General features: G+C 40.2%; 1 protein-coding gene across 1 annotated transcript in view; it reads left to right on the top strand.

The window, feature by feature from the left end:
• The window catches only part of PTPN9 (protein tyrosine phosphatase non-receptor type 9), a 79889-nt gene that overhangs the window by 54985 nt on the left and 9490 nt on the right, over nucleotides 1-15414 (top strand). Inside the window, exons 6-9 of the mRNA XM_082648711.1 lie at nucleotides 2333-2443; nucleotides 4263-4591; nucleotides 8827-8920; nucleotides 14110-14176. Coding sequence (XP_082504837.1) covers nucleotides 2333-2443; nucleotides 4263-4591; nucleotides 8827-8920; nucleotides 14110-14176 — 601 coding nt within the window. The remainder of the gene's footprint in view (nucleotides 1-2332; nucleotides 2444-4262; nucleotides 4592-8826; nucleotides 8921-14109; nucleotides 14177-15414) is intronic.

Here is a 15414-nt window from a genome sequence, read left to right as displayed (position 1 = left end):
CTGTGCGCCGTGGCGGCTGGGCCTGCGCTCTGGAGCCTGCGAGCCACAACTACTGAGCCCGTGTGCCACAACTACTGAAGCCTGTGCGCCTAGAGCCTGTGCTCCACAACAAGAGAAGCCACTGCAATGATAAGCCTGTGCACCACAACGAAGAGTTGCCCCCGCTCACTGCAACTAGAGAAAGCCTCCACGCAGCAACAAAGACCTAACACAGCCAAAAAAAAAAAAATACTATTATAGTGGCGACTGCCCTGGTGGTCCAGTGGTTAAGGATCTGACTTTCGCTGCAGGGGACGTGGGTTCAATCCCTGGTGGAAGAGCTAAGATCCCATGTGCCGCAGGGCAACTAAGCCTGCATGCCACTAGAGAGCCCACGTGCCATAACTAGAGAGCCTATGTGCCACAACTACTGAGCCTGTGCACTCTGGAGCCCGCACAGCACAACTAGAGAAGGCTGCGTGCCACAATGAAGAAACAGAGCGGCCAAAAATAAATAAATAATTTTTTTTTTTTTTTTTTTTTTTTTTTTGCGGTACACGAGCCTCTCACTGTTGCGGCCTCTCCCGTTGCGGAGCACAGGCTCCGGATGCGCAGGCTCAGCGGCCATGGCTCACGGGCCCAGCCGCTCTGCGGCATGTGGGATCTTCCCAGACCGGGGCACGAACCCATGTCCCCTGCATTGGCAGGTGGACTCTCAACCACTGCGCCACCAGGGAAGCCCAGTAAAAATATTTTTTAAAACTACTATTATAATCTAACTGGGAATAATTTCTTTCCAGTTAGAATACCAATATTATTCAGTGTCCCTGCCTATGAGAAGTGCTGAAATATTGAGAAACTAAATGAAACTAAGAGCTATGGATTAAGAAGGAATAATTTTTCATTCTTATGCCTTGTGCAGATCAGGGTGTCTCTTTTCTTTTAGACCTCATTTGCCCTTGTGCCCGCTAGATCATATTGATTGATTGAATGAATGAATACGTAAATAGATGAAGAGATGAGTGGAAAATCAATGATTATAAACACACAGATATCAGAATAAAGGAAAGATTATGAGAAATGTTTCATGTTCATTTTGTTCGTGATCTAGTTGTTCCTTAAAGTTTTAATAATCAGAACTTAAGGATGCACACATGTATGCTGACAAGAAAAATCAGAGTAGTTTTGATCCATAAAGCTTATATTGACAACATAACATTGTTACTTTTATTTTTTATTTTATTTATTTGCTTCACAAATAAGATTTTCTCTGAAAATGCAGCATTGTGCTGACAATAAAAATCATAGAGAACTCATGTGATCAGGGAAATATAATCACGGGAAAAAATGGTAAGGAGATATCCATCTGTTATCAAAGTTTCCTTTGAGATTCCTCTTTCAGATCTGCCGGAAGACTTGAGAATCTTTAGAGTATCTCTTACTAATGTAACTACAAGTCCTGAAGTCTTTCTCTGTCATTAAATGGGTCCAGATCAAATAACTCAAAGCCCATGCATTTAAATGTGCAGATTCCAGCACACTCACCTATAATTCTGAGGTGTCCCAGGCCAAACTTTTGTTCTTCTCTGTTTCTCCATAACATGATTACAATTAAAGGTAAATCAATTTAAAAAATTTTTATTGGAGTTTAGTTGATTTACAATGTTGTGTTAGTTTCAGGTGTACAAATCAGTTATATTGATATATCTACGTATGTACACTCTTTTTTTTTTTTGTATTCATTTCCCATATAGGCCATTACAGAGTATAGAGTTCCCTGTGCTATACAGCAGGTTCTTATTATCTATTTTCTATATAGTAGTGTGTATATATCAATACCAATCTCCCAATTTATCCCTCTCCCCGCTTCATCCCCTGGTAACCATAAGTTTGTTTTCTACATCCGTGACTCTACTTCTGTTTTGTAAATAAGTTCATTTGTACACTTTTTGTAGATTCCACATATAAGCGATATATGATATTTGTATTTTTGTGTCTGACTTACTTCACTCAGTATGACAATCTCTAGGTTCATCCATGTTGCTGCAAATGGCATTATTTTGTTTTTTTTATGGCTGAGTAATATTCCATTATATATATATATACGTACCACATCTTCTTTATCCATTCCTCTGTTGATGGGCATTTAGGTTGCTTCCATTTCTTTCTTTTTAACCACTTTTTCTCTAGCTACTAAGTGAAACCTGAATTAAGCTATAGACTCCCCCTGCTGGGTAAGAATGGTGAGAAGAGCAAAAAACCTAAACTTTGTACTTGAACAGTCAAAGGTCCCATTAGGCACTGTTGCAGTGCCCTAACTGGTATTTTTAAATCCTTGTATTGTTCTCCGCAGGGAGCTTTTCCAGCTCGTTTGAAGAAAGTGCTGATTGTGGGAGCACCCATATGGTTCCGAGTGCCCTATTCCATCATCAGCCTCCTTCTGAAGGACAAAGTCCGGGAGAGGGTAAAGGAAGCTAACTTAATTTTATTTGGGGGTGGGATAGATACATTTCCATCTCTACTGCTGAAACCTGCCAATTAATTTTCTACCTTCAAAAAACCTTCCTGGCTTGTTTCTCTTTCTGCTTCTGTTAGTGTGTTCACTTATATTCTCTGCTTTATTCTTTACTCAGCCCAGTATAGGCTGCCTTTCTTACTGTACAAGTTCCTTGGAGTTAGGACCTGGACATAGTTTGGGCACTTCCCCTGTATGTAGCACCTTGCATGCAGATAGTATCGAAGGAATGTGTCCCATGAGTGACTCAGAGATAGCTACTACTTCCAAAATTTAGTCCTGTGGCTCTACAGGCTTTTAATATTTAACAACTTCTAATATAATTACATCAGTTGAACTGGTGTTTGAATTTGTTCAACTGGAAATATTCAGTCCCCTTGACCACCACGGTGGTGGAGGAGACTCTCAATCTCTCTTTTACTTTATTCCTGGCATTTTCTCTTAAAACAGCTTGTTGCTTCCCAACTTCAAAAGCATTGTCTAAAATTATCTTGATTCTATTATCATCCACTGAGTATTCCAGGATGGAAAGATTATGGTTTCAGTCATTTACTCATTCATTTCTCACCCTTGAAAGAAAGGGTATATGAAACATTGGTATAATAGAATAAGATAATAATGTTGTAAAATATTATCAGAGGGTTTTTTTTTTTAGTATGAGATTATATGAATAATAACAATACAGATCTTTGTAGCTGAGGCGACTTGGGTTGGAGAGGGGAAACTAAAGGTGTTTGATTCTGCGGAAGCTACTTAGTGACCTAGTGACCCCAGAGTAGGAGATTTCTTTCCTAAGATAACTCTTTGAGAGGACTCCTTAGGCAAGTTCTTAACACTTGAATTATATACAAGTATATACATGCATGTATGAACTCAGAATATATTGAGCACCTTTACAGTCCAGGCTCTGGGCCCTGGGAATTAAAAGTTGAGTAAGATAGCGCTTATTCCTGAGGAGCTTATGGTCCTGAAAGGGGACACAGACATGTTCAGAGAACTGTGGCTCTGAGAAACATAGAGGAGAATGTTATCTCAGACTGTCAGGGAGGGCTTCACAGAAGAGGTTGAGCTATAAGCTCGTCCTTGAAGAGGCCAAAGAGGAAAAGAGGGCATTCCAGGAAGCAGCATTCCAGGAAGAGGCAACAGCAAGCAAGGCAAACATTCCCATTCCACACAGATTCCAAAAAGAACCAACTAGGCTAATTTGGTCCAGTATGGCTGTGTCCAAGCAGAGAGAGGAATTAAGTATTACAATTACTTCTCTAGCATTTTTCCTGGGCTACCCAGCCTCTGGGAGGCTGGCCTTGTCTTGCTTTCACGGAAACCTATCTTTGAGAATGTCCGTACCAAGCTGTGAGTAAAACACAAGCCAACAGGCTTAGAATTGATTGCCTTAGTATGGGGTTGACAAAAATAACCACTTCCCATGCATTCTTAGTAGTCAAAAAGGCGAATACCCACATGAGATGGTACTGGAAAGCCTTGTAAATAGTATAAAGCCTTGGTTCACTATACCTACGTTTATATAAGGTTTATAACAGGGCCCCTAATTCCAGGAATGAATTTGCTATACATTGTGGGAAGTCAAACCTTTTCTGGGAAATTCGTAGGACTTCATTCCCAAGCAGATGAAATTCAGTCTACTCCTTTTCTAAGTTTACCAGGTATTTCAAGCAAATCTCATATCATTCTCCAAAGCACTTTTGTTCTTTATCTTTTTGTTCCCCTCCCTCCCCACATACTCACGTGGTTCTTTCTGGCTTTCCAGATTCAGATATTAAAGACATCTGAAGTCACCCAGCACCTGCCCAGGGAGTGCCTTCCAGAAAACCTGGGTGGGTACGTCAAAATTGACCTCGCCACTTGGAATTTCCAGTTTCTATCCCAGATGAACGGCCACCCAGATCCCTTCGATGAGATCATCCTGTTCTCCCTCCCTCCGACCTTAGACTGGGACTCAGTGCATGTCCCAGGTCCCCATGCCATGACCATCCAAGAGTTGATGGACTATGTTAGCACCAGGCAAAAGCGGGGGATATATGAGGAGTATGAAGACATCCGTCGTGAGAACCCTGTTGGCACTTTCCACTGTTCCATGTAAGTAGGAAAAGTTTGGGCCAGCGATCACTTTCCAGGATGCTGTGGCATGCATTGGTACCCCTCCTTCCACACCTCACTTCCTTAACAGAGGCTTTTCCTTGTGTTAGGAGCCTCACTCTCACTTAGATGATAGTTTCTCTCATCCAGAAAGAGGCAACTCTTGGTGCTTGTTTCCAACAGTGTATACTGTGAAATTTCTGAAGGTCTTTGGTCCCAGTGGAGGAACTGTGTACTAATGGATACATTTTTTGATATTTCCCTGATATGCAAGTGTTTTTAGGAAAAAAACAAAAATGTAGGCTCAAAATGTAGGCTGTCGATTTGATCTCTGGTCCTTTCATTTGGGCAGTTTCTCCCTACAGCGTTTATAGTATTACATTACTTTCTGGGGAGGGGTACTGGTCCATTTAAGATAATCCACAGTCAGTAAGAGAAAGGAGTTGCCTCTTAGGAATTCAGCCTTGTGGGATTTTCCTTCTACCTGAATTCTGTCACTGGTTTATAACCACTTGATAACTATTGTTGGCAATAGAGCATGGATCATTTCCCTTACTGCTGCTGTCATTTATCTTACCATGTTTTCATTGGCTGTTGCAAAAGCTTCTTTTTCTCCAAGTTTTGAGACTGTTTGTTGAAAATTAAGGAAGCTCAGGGACTTCCCTGGCGGTCCAGTGGTTAGGACTTTGCCTTCCAATGCAGGGGGTTGCAGGTTCGTTCCCTGGTCAGGGAGCTAAGATCCCATATGCCTCGCAGCCAAAAATCCAAACGTAAAACAGAAGCAATATTGTACCAAATTCAATAAAGACTTTAAAAATGGTCCACATCAAAAAAAAAAAAAATCTTAAAAAAAAAAAAAGAAAATTAAGGAAGCTCTCCCCAGTGGGTCCCAGGCTCAAGTTCCAGCTTAGCCAGAAATACCCTCTGTAACTTACCCAAGTTATTTCTCTTCTGTGCACCTCAGTTTTCCTGTGTGTAGTATTTGATATTAGACTCACTGATATCTACTTACTCTTTTGTAGCTTAAATGTTTTAGGAATCCGTGATTCTGTGAGTACCTCTTTCCCCTTGTAATTCCTGTCCAGCTTAGTCAGTGTGCTGTAAAGAAGGTATGCAGGGAGTGAGGAAAGAGGGAAAAGGAAAAGAAAAAGAGGGAAAATAATGAGTTAGGAAACAAATAAGGGAAGTAAGAGAGAAGAAGCAATTGAGAAAAAAAAATCAATAAGCAGAACAAGAATGCAAAGGAAAATAAGAAATAAAAAAGAGAGAGAGAAAGCAGAGTATATATCATGTGGGGAGAGTATTCTTCTCTCCCACACAGCTCTGTTTCACCCCTACCAGCTCAAGACCCTTGTATGTATCCAGTCTTTTTCCCAGCCAGTGCAGAGGATGCACACTTGTCCTGGGTATTTCTGACCCTGCTCTGGGTGCTTCTACTGAGGGGTCCTTGAGGTGTCATTTCTACAATGGTTCCCCTTCCCTACATTAAAAAAGTGGGTTTGGATTGTGCTCCTTGCACCACCCAAGCCAGCTGTCGGGTTATAATCAGAGAATATGTCCTAGTCCTATGGAAGGACTTCCCAATCTTGCCTCTTTATTTATTGAATCAATGAAAACGTCCCACTTCAGGAACTAGAAACCAGAATCCTCAACATCTTCAGGCCCCTGTCTTACACCAAGTTCCAGTAGAACTACTTACACAGAACAAACTGTTTCCCATGGAATTCTAGATTAAGAAGTAGATAGAATATTCACTGCTGTCCAGGATGCCCGTGGACCAAGAGACTTTCTTTCCCTTTTTTTTCCTCCCCTATACCATCCTTTCAAAGGATTTTTAAAAATTCAACTTTAAATTTTAACTTTATTATGAGATGATTGTAGATTCACATGCATTTGTAAGAAATAATAGAGATCATGTGTACCCTTTCCACAGCTATCCCACGGTAACATCTCCCAGAAGTTTAATATAGTATCACAACCAGGATCTTGATACAATCCACCAATCTTATTCAGATTTCCCCAGTTTCAGTGTGTGTGTATGTATTTAGTTCTTTACAATTTTTATCACACAGGTAAGTTTGTGTATACATAACTGCAGTCAAGATACAGAATTCCATAACCACATACCTCCATTCCACCCCTCCCCATCCCTAGCCCCTGCAACCACTAATCAATTCTCCATTACTATAATTTTATCATTTTAAGAATGTTATTATATAAATGGAATCATGCTATGTGTAAACTTTTGGGATTGCCTTTTTTCACTCAGTAGAATTCTCGGGAGATTCACCCAAGTTGTTATTTGTATCAAGTTTGTTCCTTTTTATTGCTGAGTAATATTCCATGGTATGGATGAACCACAGTACAAACTGTTAACCAATTAACCATTTACCTGTTGAAGGACATCTGGGTTGTTTCCAGTTTCTATTATAATTAAAGCTGCTCTGAACATTTGTGTCGAGGTTTTGTGTGAAAATAGTTTCTATTTTTCTGGGATAAATGTCCAAGAGTGGGATTGATAGGTCATATGGTAACTATGTGTTTAGCTTTATGAAAAACTGCCCAGCTCTTTTCCAGAGTGGCTGTACCCTTCTGCATTCCTCCCAGCAATATATGAATGATGCATTTTCTTTGCATCCTCACCATTGTTCAGTGTTGTCACTAGTTTTTATTTTAGCTGTTCTGATAGGTGTGTGATGAGATCCCTAAATTAAAATTAGAATTGTGGTTTTAATGTACATTTTCCTACTATCTAATGATATTGAGCATCTTTTCATGTGCTTCTTTGCCGTCTGTATATTCTCTTTGTAAAATGTCTTTTGCCCATTTTCTATTTGGATTTTTTTTTAAACTGTTGGGATTTGAGAGTTCTTTATATTCTAGGTACTGGTTCTTTGTTGGATACATGGTTTGCGAATATTTTCTTCCAGTCTGTAGCTTTTTTTTTCATCCTTTTCTGGGTCTCTTGTGAAGCAGAAGTTTATTTTGATGAAGTTCCTTTAACAGTTATTCCTTGTACGGATCATGCTCTTGGTGTCAAGTCTAAGAACACATTGCCTAGCCCTAGAATCCAAAGATTTTTCTACGTTTTTTTTCCTAAAATTTTTATAAGTTTATGTTTTACATTTAATTTAAGTCTGTGATCCATTTTGAATGAACTTTTGTGTAAGGTGTAAGGTTTAGGTTGATGTTCAAATTTTTTTCCCTATAGGTATCTAATTACTCCAGCACTGTTGGTCGAAGAGTATTCCTTTTATTGAATTGTTCTTGGAACTTTGTAAAATATCAGCTGGGCTTATTTGTGTGGGAAGAAGGATTTTTTTTTTTTAAATCCACAGAGTACTCAAACTGTGTTTAATAAATTTATTTATTTTTGGCTGCGTTGGGTCTTCATTGCGGCATGCAGGCTTTCTCTAGTTGCAACAAGCGGGGACTGTTCTTCGTTGTGGAGCGCAGGCTTCTCATTGTGGTGGCTTCTCTTGTTGTAGAGTATGGGCTCTGGGTGTGTGGGCTTCAGTAGTTGTGGCATGCGGGCTCAGTAGTTGTGGCTTGCGGGCTCTAGAGTGCAGGCTCAGTAGTTGCGGTGCACAGGCTTAGTTGCTCCGTGGTATGTGGGATCTTCCTGGACCAGGGCTCGAACCCGTGTCCCCTGCATTGGCAGGTGGATTCTCAACTACTGCACCACCAGGGAAGCCCGGCAGGTGGATTCTTAACCCTGGTGCCACCAGGGAAGTCCGGGAATTTTTTTTTTAAATATGAAAAAGAACAGAGCATAACGTGACAAACAACTATTTCCTATCACCCCATTAGTACTGACAGTGTTTAGCATTTTGTTGGATTTGCTTCATCTTTTTTATTGTATAAAAGAATTAATTGTAAAGTTGAAATCCTTCTAATCCTCACCATCAGTTCTCCTCATTCCCCAGAAGCAGTCACTAGTATGAATGTGGTATGTTTCCTACCAGATCATTTTGTTTATACTGTTACATATACATTCATACCTATGAACAGTATAGAGTATTACTTTATATGTGTGGTCTTTATAAGTTTTTTTTTTTGCTTTTAATCAATATGTATGCAAATGATTTTTTCAAAACCAAATAGTACCAAAAAGAAAAAGTAATGAATGACAACAATCTCCTGACTTGCGCTCAGTTCCACTTGCATTGTCATCCATTTTCAACTCTTGTAGCTGTTTTTTTTTCCTTTATTTTAGTTTGTTTCATTTCCTTCAGGTCTCCAGGAAACCTAGAGAAGAACCGCTATGGGGATGTACCCTGCCTGGACCAAACTAGAGTGAAGCTGACGAAACGAAGCGGCCACGCTCAGGTAGAAAGATAAATGCCATCCTTTTAGGAGCACTGAGGGAAATTTAAGCCTTTCCAAAGTGAAGCTTACTAATACTGTAGTAGAAAGAACATGGACTCTAAGCCAGAGAGAGAAGGTTTGAGTTTTACTTTTTTAAACTATATATATATATATATATATATATATATATATATATATATATATATATATATATATATATTTTAAATTTATTTATTTATTTTTGGCTACGTTGGGTCTTCGTTGCCGCGCGTGGGCTTTCTCTAGTTGCAGTGAGCAGGGGCTGCTCTGTTGCGGTGCACGGGCTTCTCATTGCGGTGGCTTATCTTCTTGCAGAGCAGGGGCTCTAGGTGCGCGGGCTTCAGTAGTTGTGGCACGAGGGCTCAGTAGTTGTGGCTCGCGGGCTTAGTTGCTCTGCGGCATGTGGGATCTTCCTGGACCAGGGCTGGAACCCATGTCCCCTGCATTGGCGGCGGATTCTTAACCACTGCGCCACCAGAGCAGCCTCAAGGTTTTCGTTTTAGACTACATACTAGTTATTAACATACACAAGTCCCTATGTGCCCATCTCACAGTACTAAGTAGAAATTAAATGAAATATTTTATGTACATGCTGATAGCACAAAGTTTGGCATATTACTGTAGGTGCTTGATAAATGTTCAATTATTTCGCCTTTTACTCCTAATAAAGTCATAGTCATGTCATCCACCATACTGGTGAGTGTATATGGTCAATACCAGGCGACTCTTGTTATAAGTGACCTCTAGGACTTCCCTCGTGGTCCAGTGATTAAGACTCCACGCTCCCAATGCAGGGGGCCTGGGTTCGATCCCTGGTCGGGGAACTAGATCCTGCATACCGCAACTAAGACCCAGGGCAACCAAATAAATAAATATTAAAAAAAAAAAAAAGAAATCCAACTCTTAAAAGAAAAAAGTGACCTCTGATTTTTCCATCCAGAAGATCTGACAAAAATTTTGGACAACTAGTGTATACATAAATATATAGGGATAGAGATAAATTGGTCAGATGCCTCTATTATTTAATGTATTAATTTGATCATGTCTGTGCATATTAAAAATCACATGTACTTAGTAGAGATATTTAGTGAAAAGTTATTCAAACTTTTCACATACACCTTTAACATCAGTTTCTTTGTCCTCATTTGAGCTACTTTTTGAGTCAATCGAACACAGTTTTCCAGAACACATCATTTTTATTTCCTTTTTTAAGTGCCTGGTATTGTCACTGGAAAGTTTATTCTAAGTCAGAAAAGTGTATTAGCATAACATTAGCACAGTTTTTTCTTTTCATTCATCCTGTATCTCATGCATCCTCTGTAGCATTATCATTTACTTATACCTTTTTAAAGTCCTCTTTATTATAACTTGTTTACAGCAGCATCCAACACTTAAGAATTTTGAGGTCAACAATTAAATAGGTGTTACATTTCTTCTTTTTCCTTCCGATACAACAGTTCTGTCTGGTGACCTCTGTACACATCAAAAAACAGCATTGATTGAGGTTGCTGTTCACTATTTAAAAGGAGTTTAAATAGTGCCCCTTAACGTGACACAGTATAGGGACTTGTTATATCCCCCCTTTTTTCTGGAGGATAATTCTTAGGAACATCATTGCCTTATATTTGGGTATGTATGGTACATGAGTCAGTACCCTAGGATCATGGTTTTAATCTCTTTTGACCCTAGTGTTTCAAGCACATAAACTGAATTCATAATCCTGTCTAGGATCCTTACAGAGGGTTTTCCTGCAGTGGCATTAGCTAAGAGTCTGGCTGACTGAAGGCAAATTCACCAGTATTATTAAGATCATCTTAGTTGAGTTGGGGTTCTGGAGTCAGAGATAATCTGAATGTATGTCTTGTTGACTACTCTGTCTCTAAGACCTAGAACAGTGACTGGCATGTATCAGACATTCAGTAAATTATTTGTGAATGAATGAGTGAATCCCAGTGTACCAGGAGACTATTCTAGTCATCCTGTAATTAATCTGAAGTTCATCGCTTGAGTTATAGTCCCTCTCATTACTACAAATATTGGTATAGCCTTTATTTCCACAATAAGTGGAGGATTCAGGTTTATTAGTGAATTGTTCAACAGATTTCACCTGGAATTACAAAGCCGTTAGTCCAGTTTCAGTTGAACTTGGCCCATAACATAATGTGCATGCTGTGTTTCTTCCTACTATTTCAGTTTGCCCCTAAGTCTATACTTTATCTCTGAGGTCATTTTCAATTTTTAATATGTAATGATTCTTCTGAAATTGCTGATTTTAATTCCCAGTGCTCTCAGAGACAAGGATGCTAAGAGCTGGTATCCTTAGTTATAAAGAAATGTCTCCTTTAAATAGGTGGCATTTCTTTTCAAAGCATGAAGGTAGCTCCAAGAGTAACAGCTCATATATTACTTATATAATATGTTGATTGGCATGTACCAGGTAAATCCTTTGTACTTTTCTATGCCTTCTCACCTGGGTCCTGCAGTGTATACCATTTGAATGTGCCAGGCTGAACAGAGGATGGGCTTTGGCTGACTATGGGTGGGCCCTGGATTGAGAAGCCTGGTTGGGGTGAGTGAGACTTTTAGCTTTCTGGGTCTGCTGCAGATGATCCATTAGCTCAGTGAAGGTGTCCAAGTCAGGGTAGAACACTAGTAGTATGAGGTCAATACCAGTTGCTGTGGGAGAAGAACAGAGCAGGAAACTCTTGAATAAATAATTAGTGGGAGGATAAGTTGGTAGACTGACTATCTAATGGACATATATCCAAATAACATGGGTTTGACCATGAGATGGAGATGTTTTTTTTTTTTTTTTTTGGCCGAGCCATGTAGCTTGCAGGATCTTAGTTCCCCTACCAGGGATTGAACCCGGGCCTACGGCAGTGAAAGCACCAAGTCCTAACCACTGGACCGCCAGGGAACTCCCTGGAGATGTTTTCTTAGGGTGGCTGTGTGGTACTGACAGTTCAGACTGTCCTCCAAGTGTTGGAACACAGTGGAGAAAGGGTTGATGGGGAGTCATTCCCATCTCTCTAGAGTGGAGTGGAGTATGGATTTTCCCTAGTTTGCTGTTGAAACTTTTTTACTTTTGTCCTCCTGTAACCCTCCATATCCTATTTAATTTCCCTGATGGCTAATGATGTAAATAAGACCGAGGACATTGCGAGGTGGGAAAAGGCCCGCAGAAGAGAGTGAGTCAGGAGCTATTCATTGAGACTCTTCTGAATGTGTGTGGCTTTTTGCTTTGTGTTAATTTAGGCAGTAATGGAGCCCGTTTGGCCCATGCTGTTGATGGTCCTAGCTGTGAGGTATAGCTTTCTTCCTTCTCCAGTCACACTTTGCCTTTTGTGTGTCACAGCATGGACAGGTGTTCCCGTTTATGTTGCTTGGCTTGCCTGCCTTTTGGTTTTGGTTCTGAGCTATAGTGCTACAAGGCCTAATGAACTCCTTTTTTGTAAATAACAGCTTTACCGAGATATAATCCACATACCATACAGTTCACTCATTAAAAGTGTACAAGTCATTGGTTTTTAATATATTTTCAGAGTCATGCAATTATCACCCCAATCAACTTTAGAACATTTTATCACCTAAAGAAGAAACTCACCTTGGTAGTCACTCCCCATTTCCCCCAAACCCACCTACTTTTTGTCCACTCTTTTTGCCTATTGTGGACATTTCACATAGATAGAATCATACAGTATGATTGTGGGTTTCTCTCAGCATGTTTTCAAGGTTCATACATGTTGTAGCATGTATCAGTATTTCACTCCTTTTTATTGCTAAATAATATTCCATTGTATGATATATACCACATTTTATTTACCCATTCATTAGTTGATAAACAATTGAATTGTCTCCATTTTTTGGCTATTATGAATGATGCTGCTGTGAATATTGTTTATGAGGCTTTTTGGTTACATCTGTGTCTTCATTTCCCTTGGGAGTGGAATTGCTGGGTCATATGGTAGCTCTGTGTTTAACCTTTTGAGGAAGTGCCAGACGGTTTTCCAAAGTGACTGCACCATTTTACATTACCACTAGCAGTGTATGAGGATTCCAGTTTCTCTACATCTTTGCCAATATTTGTTATTATATTTTACCTGTAGCCATTCTAGTGAGTGTGAAGTGGTATATCTCAGTGTGGTTTTGATTTGCATTTCCCTGATGACTAATGATGTTGAGCAACTTTTCACGTTGCTCATTGGCCATTTATATATCATCTTGGAAAAATGGCTATTCTGATTCTTTGCCCATTTTAAAACTGAGTTGTCTTTTTACTATTTATTTGTGGGAGTTCTTTACATAGTCTAGATACAAATCCCTTATCAAATGTGTGCATTCTGTGGGTGGGTTTTTCATTTTCTTTCTTTTTTCTTTTTTTTTTTTTAAATATTTATTTATTTATTTAGTTTGGCTGCACTGGGTCTTAGTTGTGACATGCGGGATCTTTAGTTGCTGCATGCATATGGGATCTAGTTCCCTGACCAGGGATCGAACCCAGGCTCCCTGTATTGGGAGCGCAGAGTCTCAGCCACTGGACCACCTGGGAAATCCCCTGTTTTTTTCACTTTCTTGATGGTGTCCTTTGAAGCACAAAAGTTTTCAGTTTTAATGTAGTTCAATTTATCTGTTTTTTCTTTTGTTGCTTGTGCTTTTGGTGTCATATCTAAGGAGGATTTGCCTAACCCAAGGTCACAAATATTTAATCCTATGTTTTCTTCTAAGAGTTTTATAGTTTTAGCTCTTACATTAGGTCTGTGATCCATTTGGAGTTAGGTTTTTTGTTTGTTTGTTTTTGTTTTTTGGGGGGGTTTTTTGGCCTCGCTGTGCGGCTTGCAGAACCTTAGTTCCATGACCAGGGAGTGAACACCGACCATAGCAGTGAAAGCACTGAGTCCTAACCACTGGACCACCAGGGAATTTCCTGGAGTTAGTTTTTGTATATGATGTGGGGAAGGGGTAAGCTTCATTTTTTTCTGCATGTGGATATACACTTGTCCCAGTAACATTTGTGGAAGTGAGGTTTTGAATTGGTCCTTTCACTCCTCGTTTTCTGCATGACAAAAAGAGAAAATTCATACCTTGAGTTTTATTTACTTAGTACATCATTTTCCTACCCAAATGGTATATCCCACACAGCTGCAACGATATTTCCTTTTTATCATTAGACAGATTACATCAATGCCAGTTTCATGGATGGCTACAAACAGAAGAATGCTTACATTGGGACACAAGGTAAGTAGTCTGCCCCTCACAAATTGGTTTTGTGTCATCTACCTGTGATTGTTGGCATCAGATGATAGCATAATTTTTAAAGGAAATGGTAGCTTGAGGTGATGTTGCAGCCACTAGATCCTGGCCTTTCATAAAGATTGAGGGTTATTGAGGAAGGCAGATGAGAGGTGTAGAGTTTCTGTACCAGATGTGCCTGGAAACTCACTGCATAGAGATAGACTAGAGATTTGAACACACAACATTACTACAAGTTTTTGGACTGTGTCTTAGTGTTGCCAACCCAAGGGAATGGGACATCAGAGTTCACTGGGCAGTGAGATGCTCTTTATGTCAAGTAGGACATAAAGGAATGGCAATGGAACTTCCCAGAGATTGAGTTCAGTCTATGAATGGGTGTTGCTGGCTTAAGAGGCCTTTGCTGGTCCCTGTACCATCACAGAGCACGCCAGCAGTCTCTGACATGGATAGTCTCTGCTAGGTCTGACAGTGAAGTATTGGGCGCTCTAGGAGGATTTCAGATGGAGCCTCTGTTAATATTCTTGTGGGCCCTAGTACTACTCCTGACCTGTTTTTTGCCATCTCAAGGAGAATACCAGGTTTTCTTCAAAGAGGGTGGTGAGAAATCACAACATAGGAGGACATGACAGGCCATCATATGGAATTAAGGTCCTTTGACCATTGTGGAAAATGGCCAGCAAGAGATCTGGCGGATACCTCCTTAACCAAGTGATCACACTTAATATCACCAATAATGGACAAATAGATATTATATGCCTCCTGTTGTGGTATAGTGAGAACTACACAACATTACCTGTGTTGTATGTTGCCAGTTTTGGGGGGTTTTTAAAATAAATTTATTTATTTTTTAAAATTTTGGCTGCGTTGGGTCTTTGTTGCTGCGTGCAGGCTTTCTCTAGTTGCAGCTAGTGGGGGATACTCTTCGTTGTGGAGCACGGGCTCTACACGCGCGGGCTTTAGTTGTGGCATGTGGGCTCAGTAGCTGTGGCTCGTGGGCTGTAGAGCACAGGCTCCATAGCTGTGGCGCCCGGGCTTAGTTGCTCCGCAGCATGTGGGGTCTTCCTAGACCAGGGCTTGAACCTGTGTCCCCTGCATTAGCAGGCGGATTCTTAACCACTGTGCCACCAGGGAAGTCCTGTTGCCAGTTTTTAAGTCTGAATCTAATAATGAGAGAGAAACCTGACAAATCCAGATTGTGGAACATACTAGAGACCTGGGTT

Source organism: Grampus griseus, assembly GCF_964374135.1.
Source record: "Grampus griseus genome assembly, chromosome: 2".
Taxonomy (NCBI): domain Eukaryota; kingdom Metazoa; phylum Chordata; class Mammalia; order Artiodactyla; family Delphinidae; genus Grampus; species Grampus griseus.
This window is presented reverse-complemented; position numbering and strand designations above follow the sequence as displayed.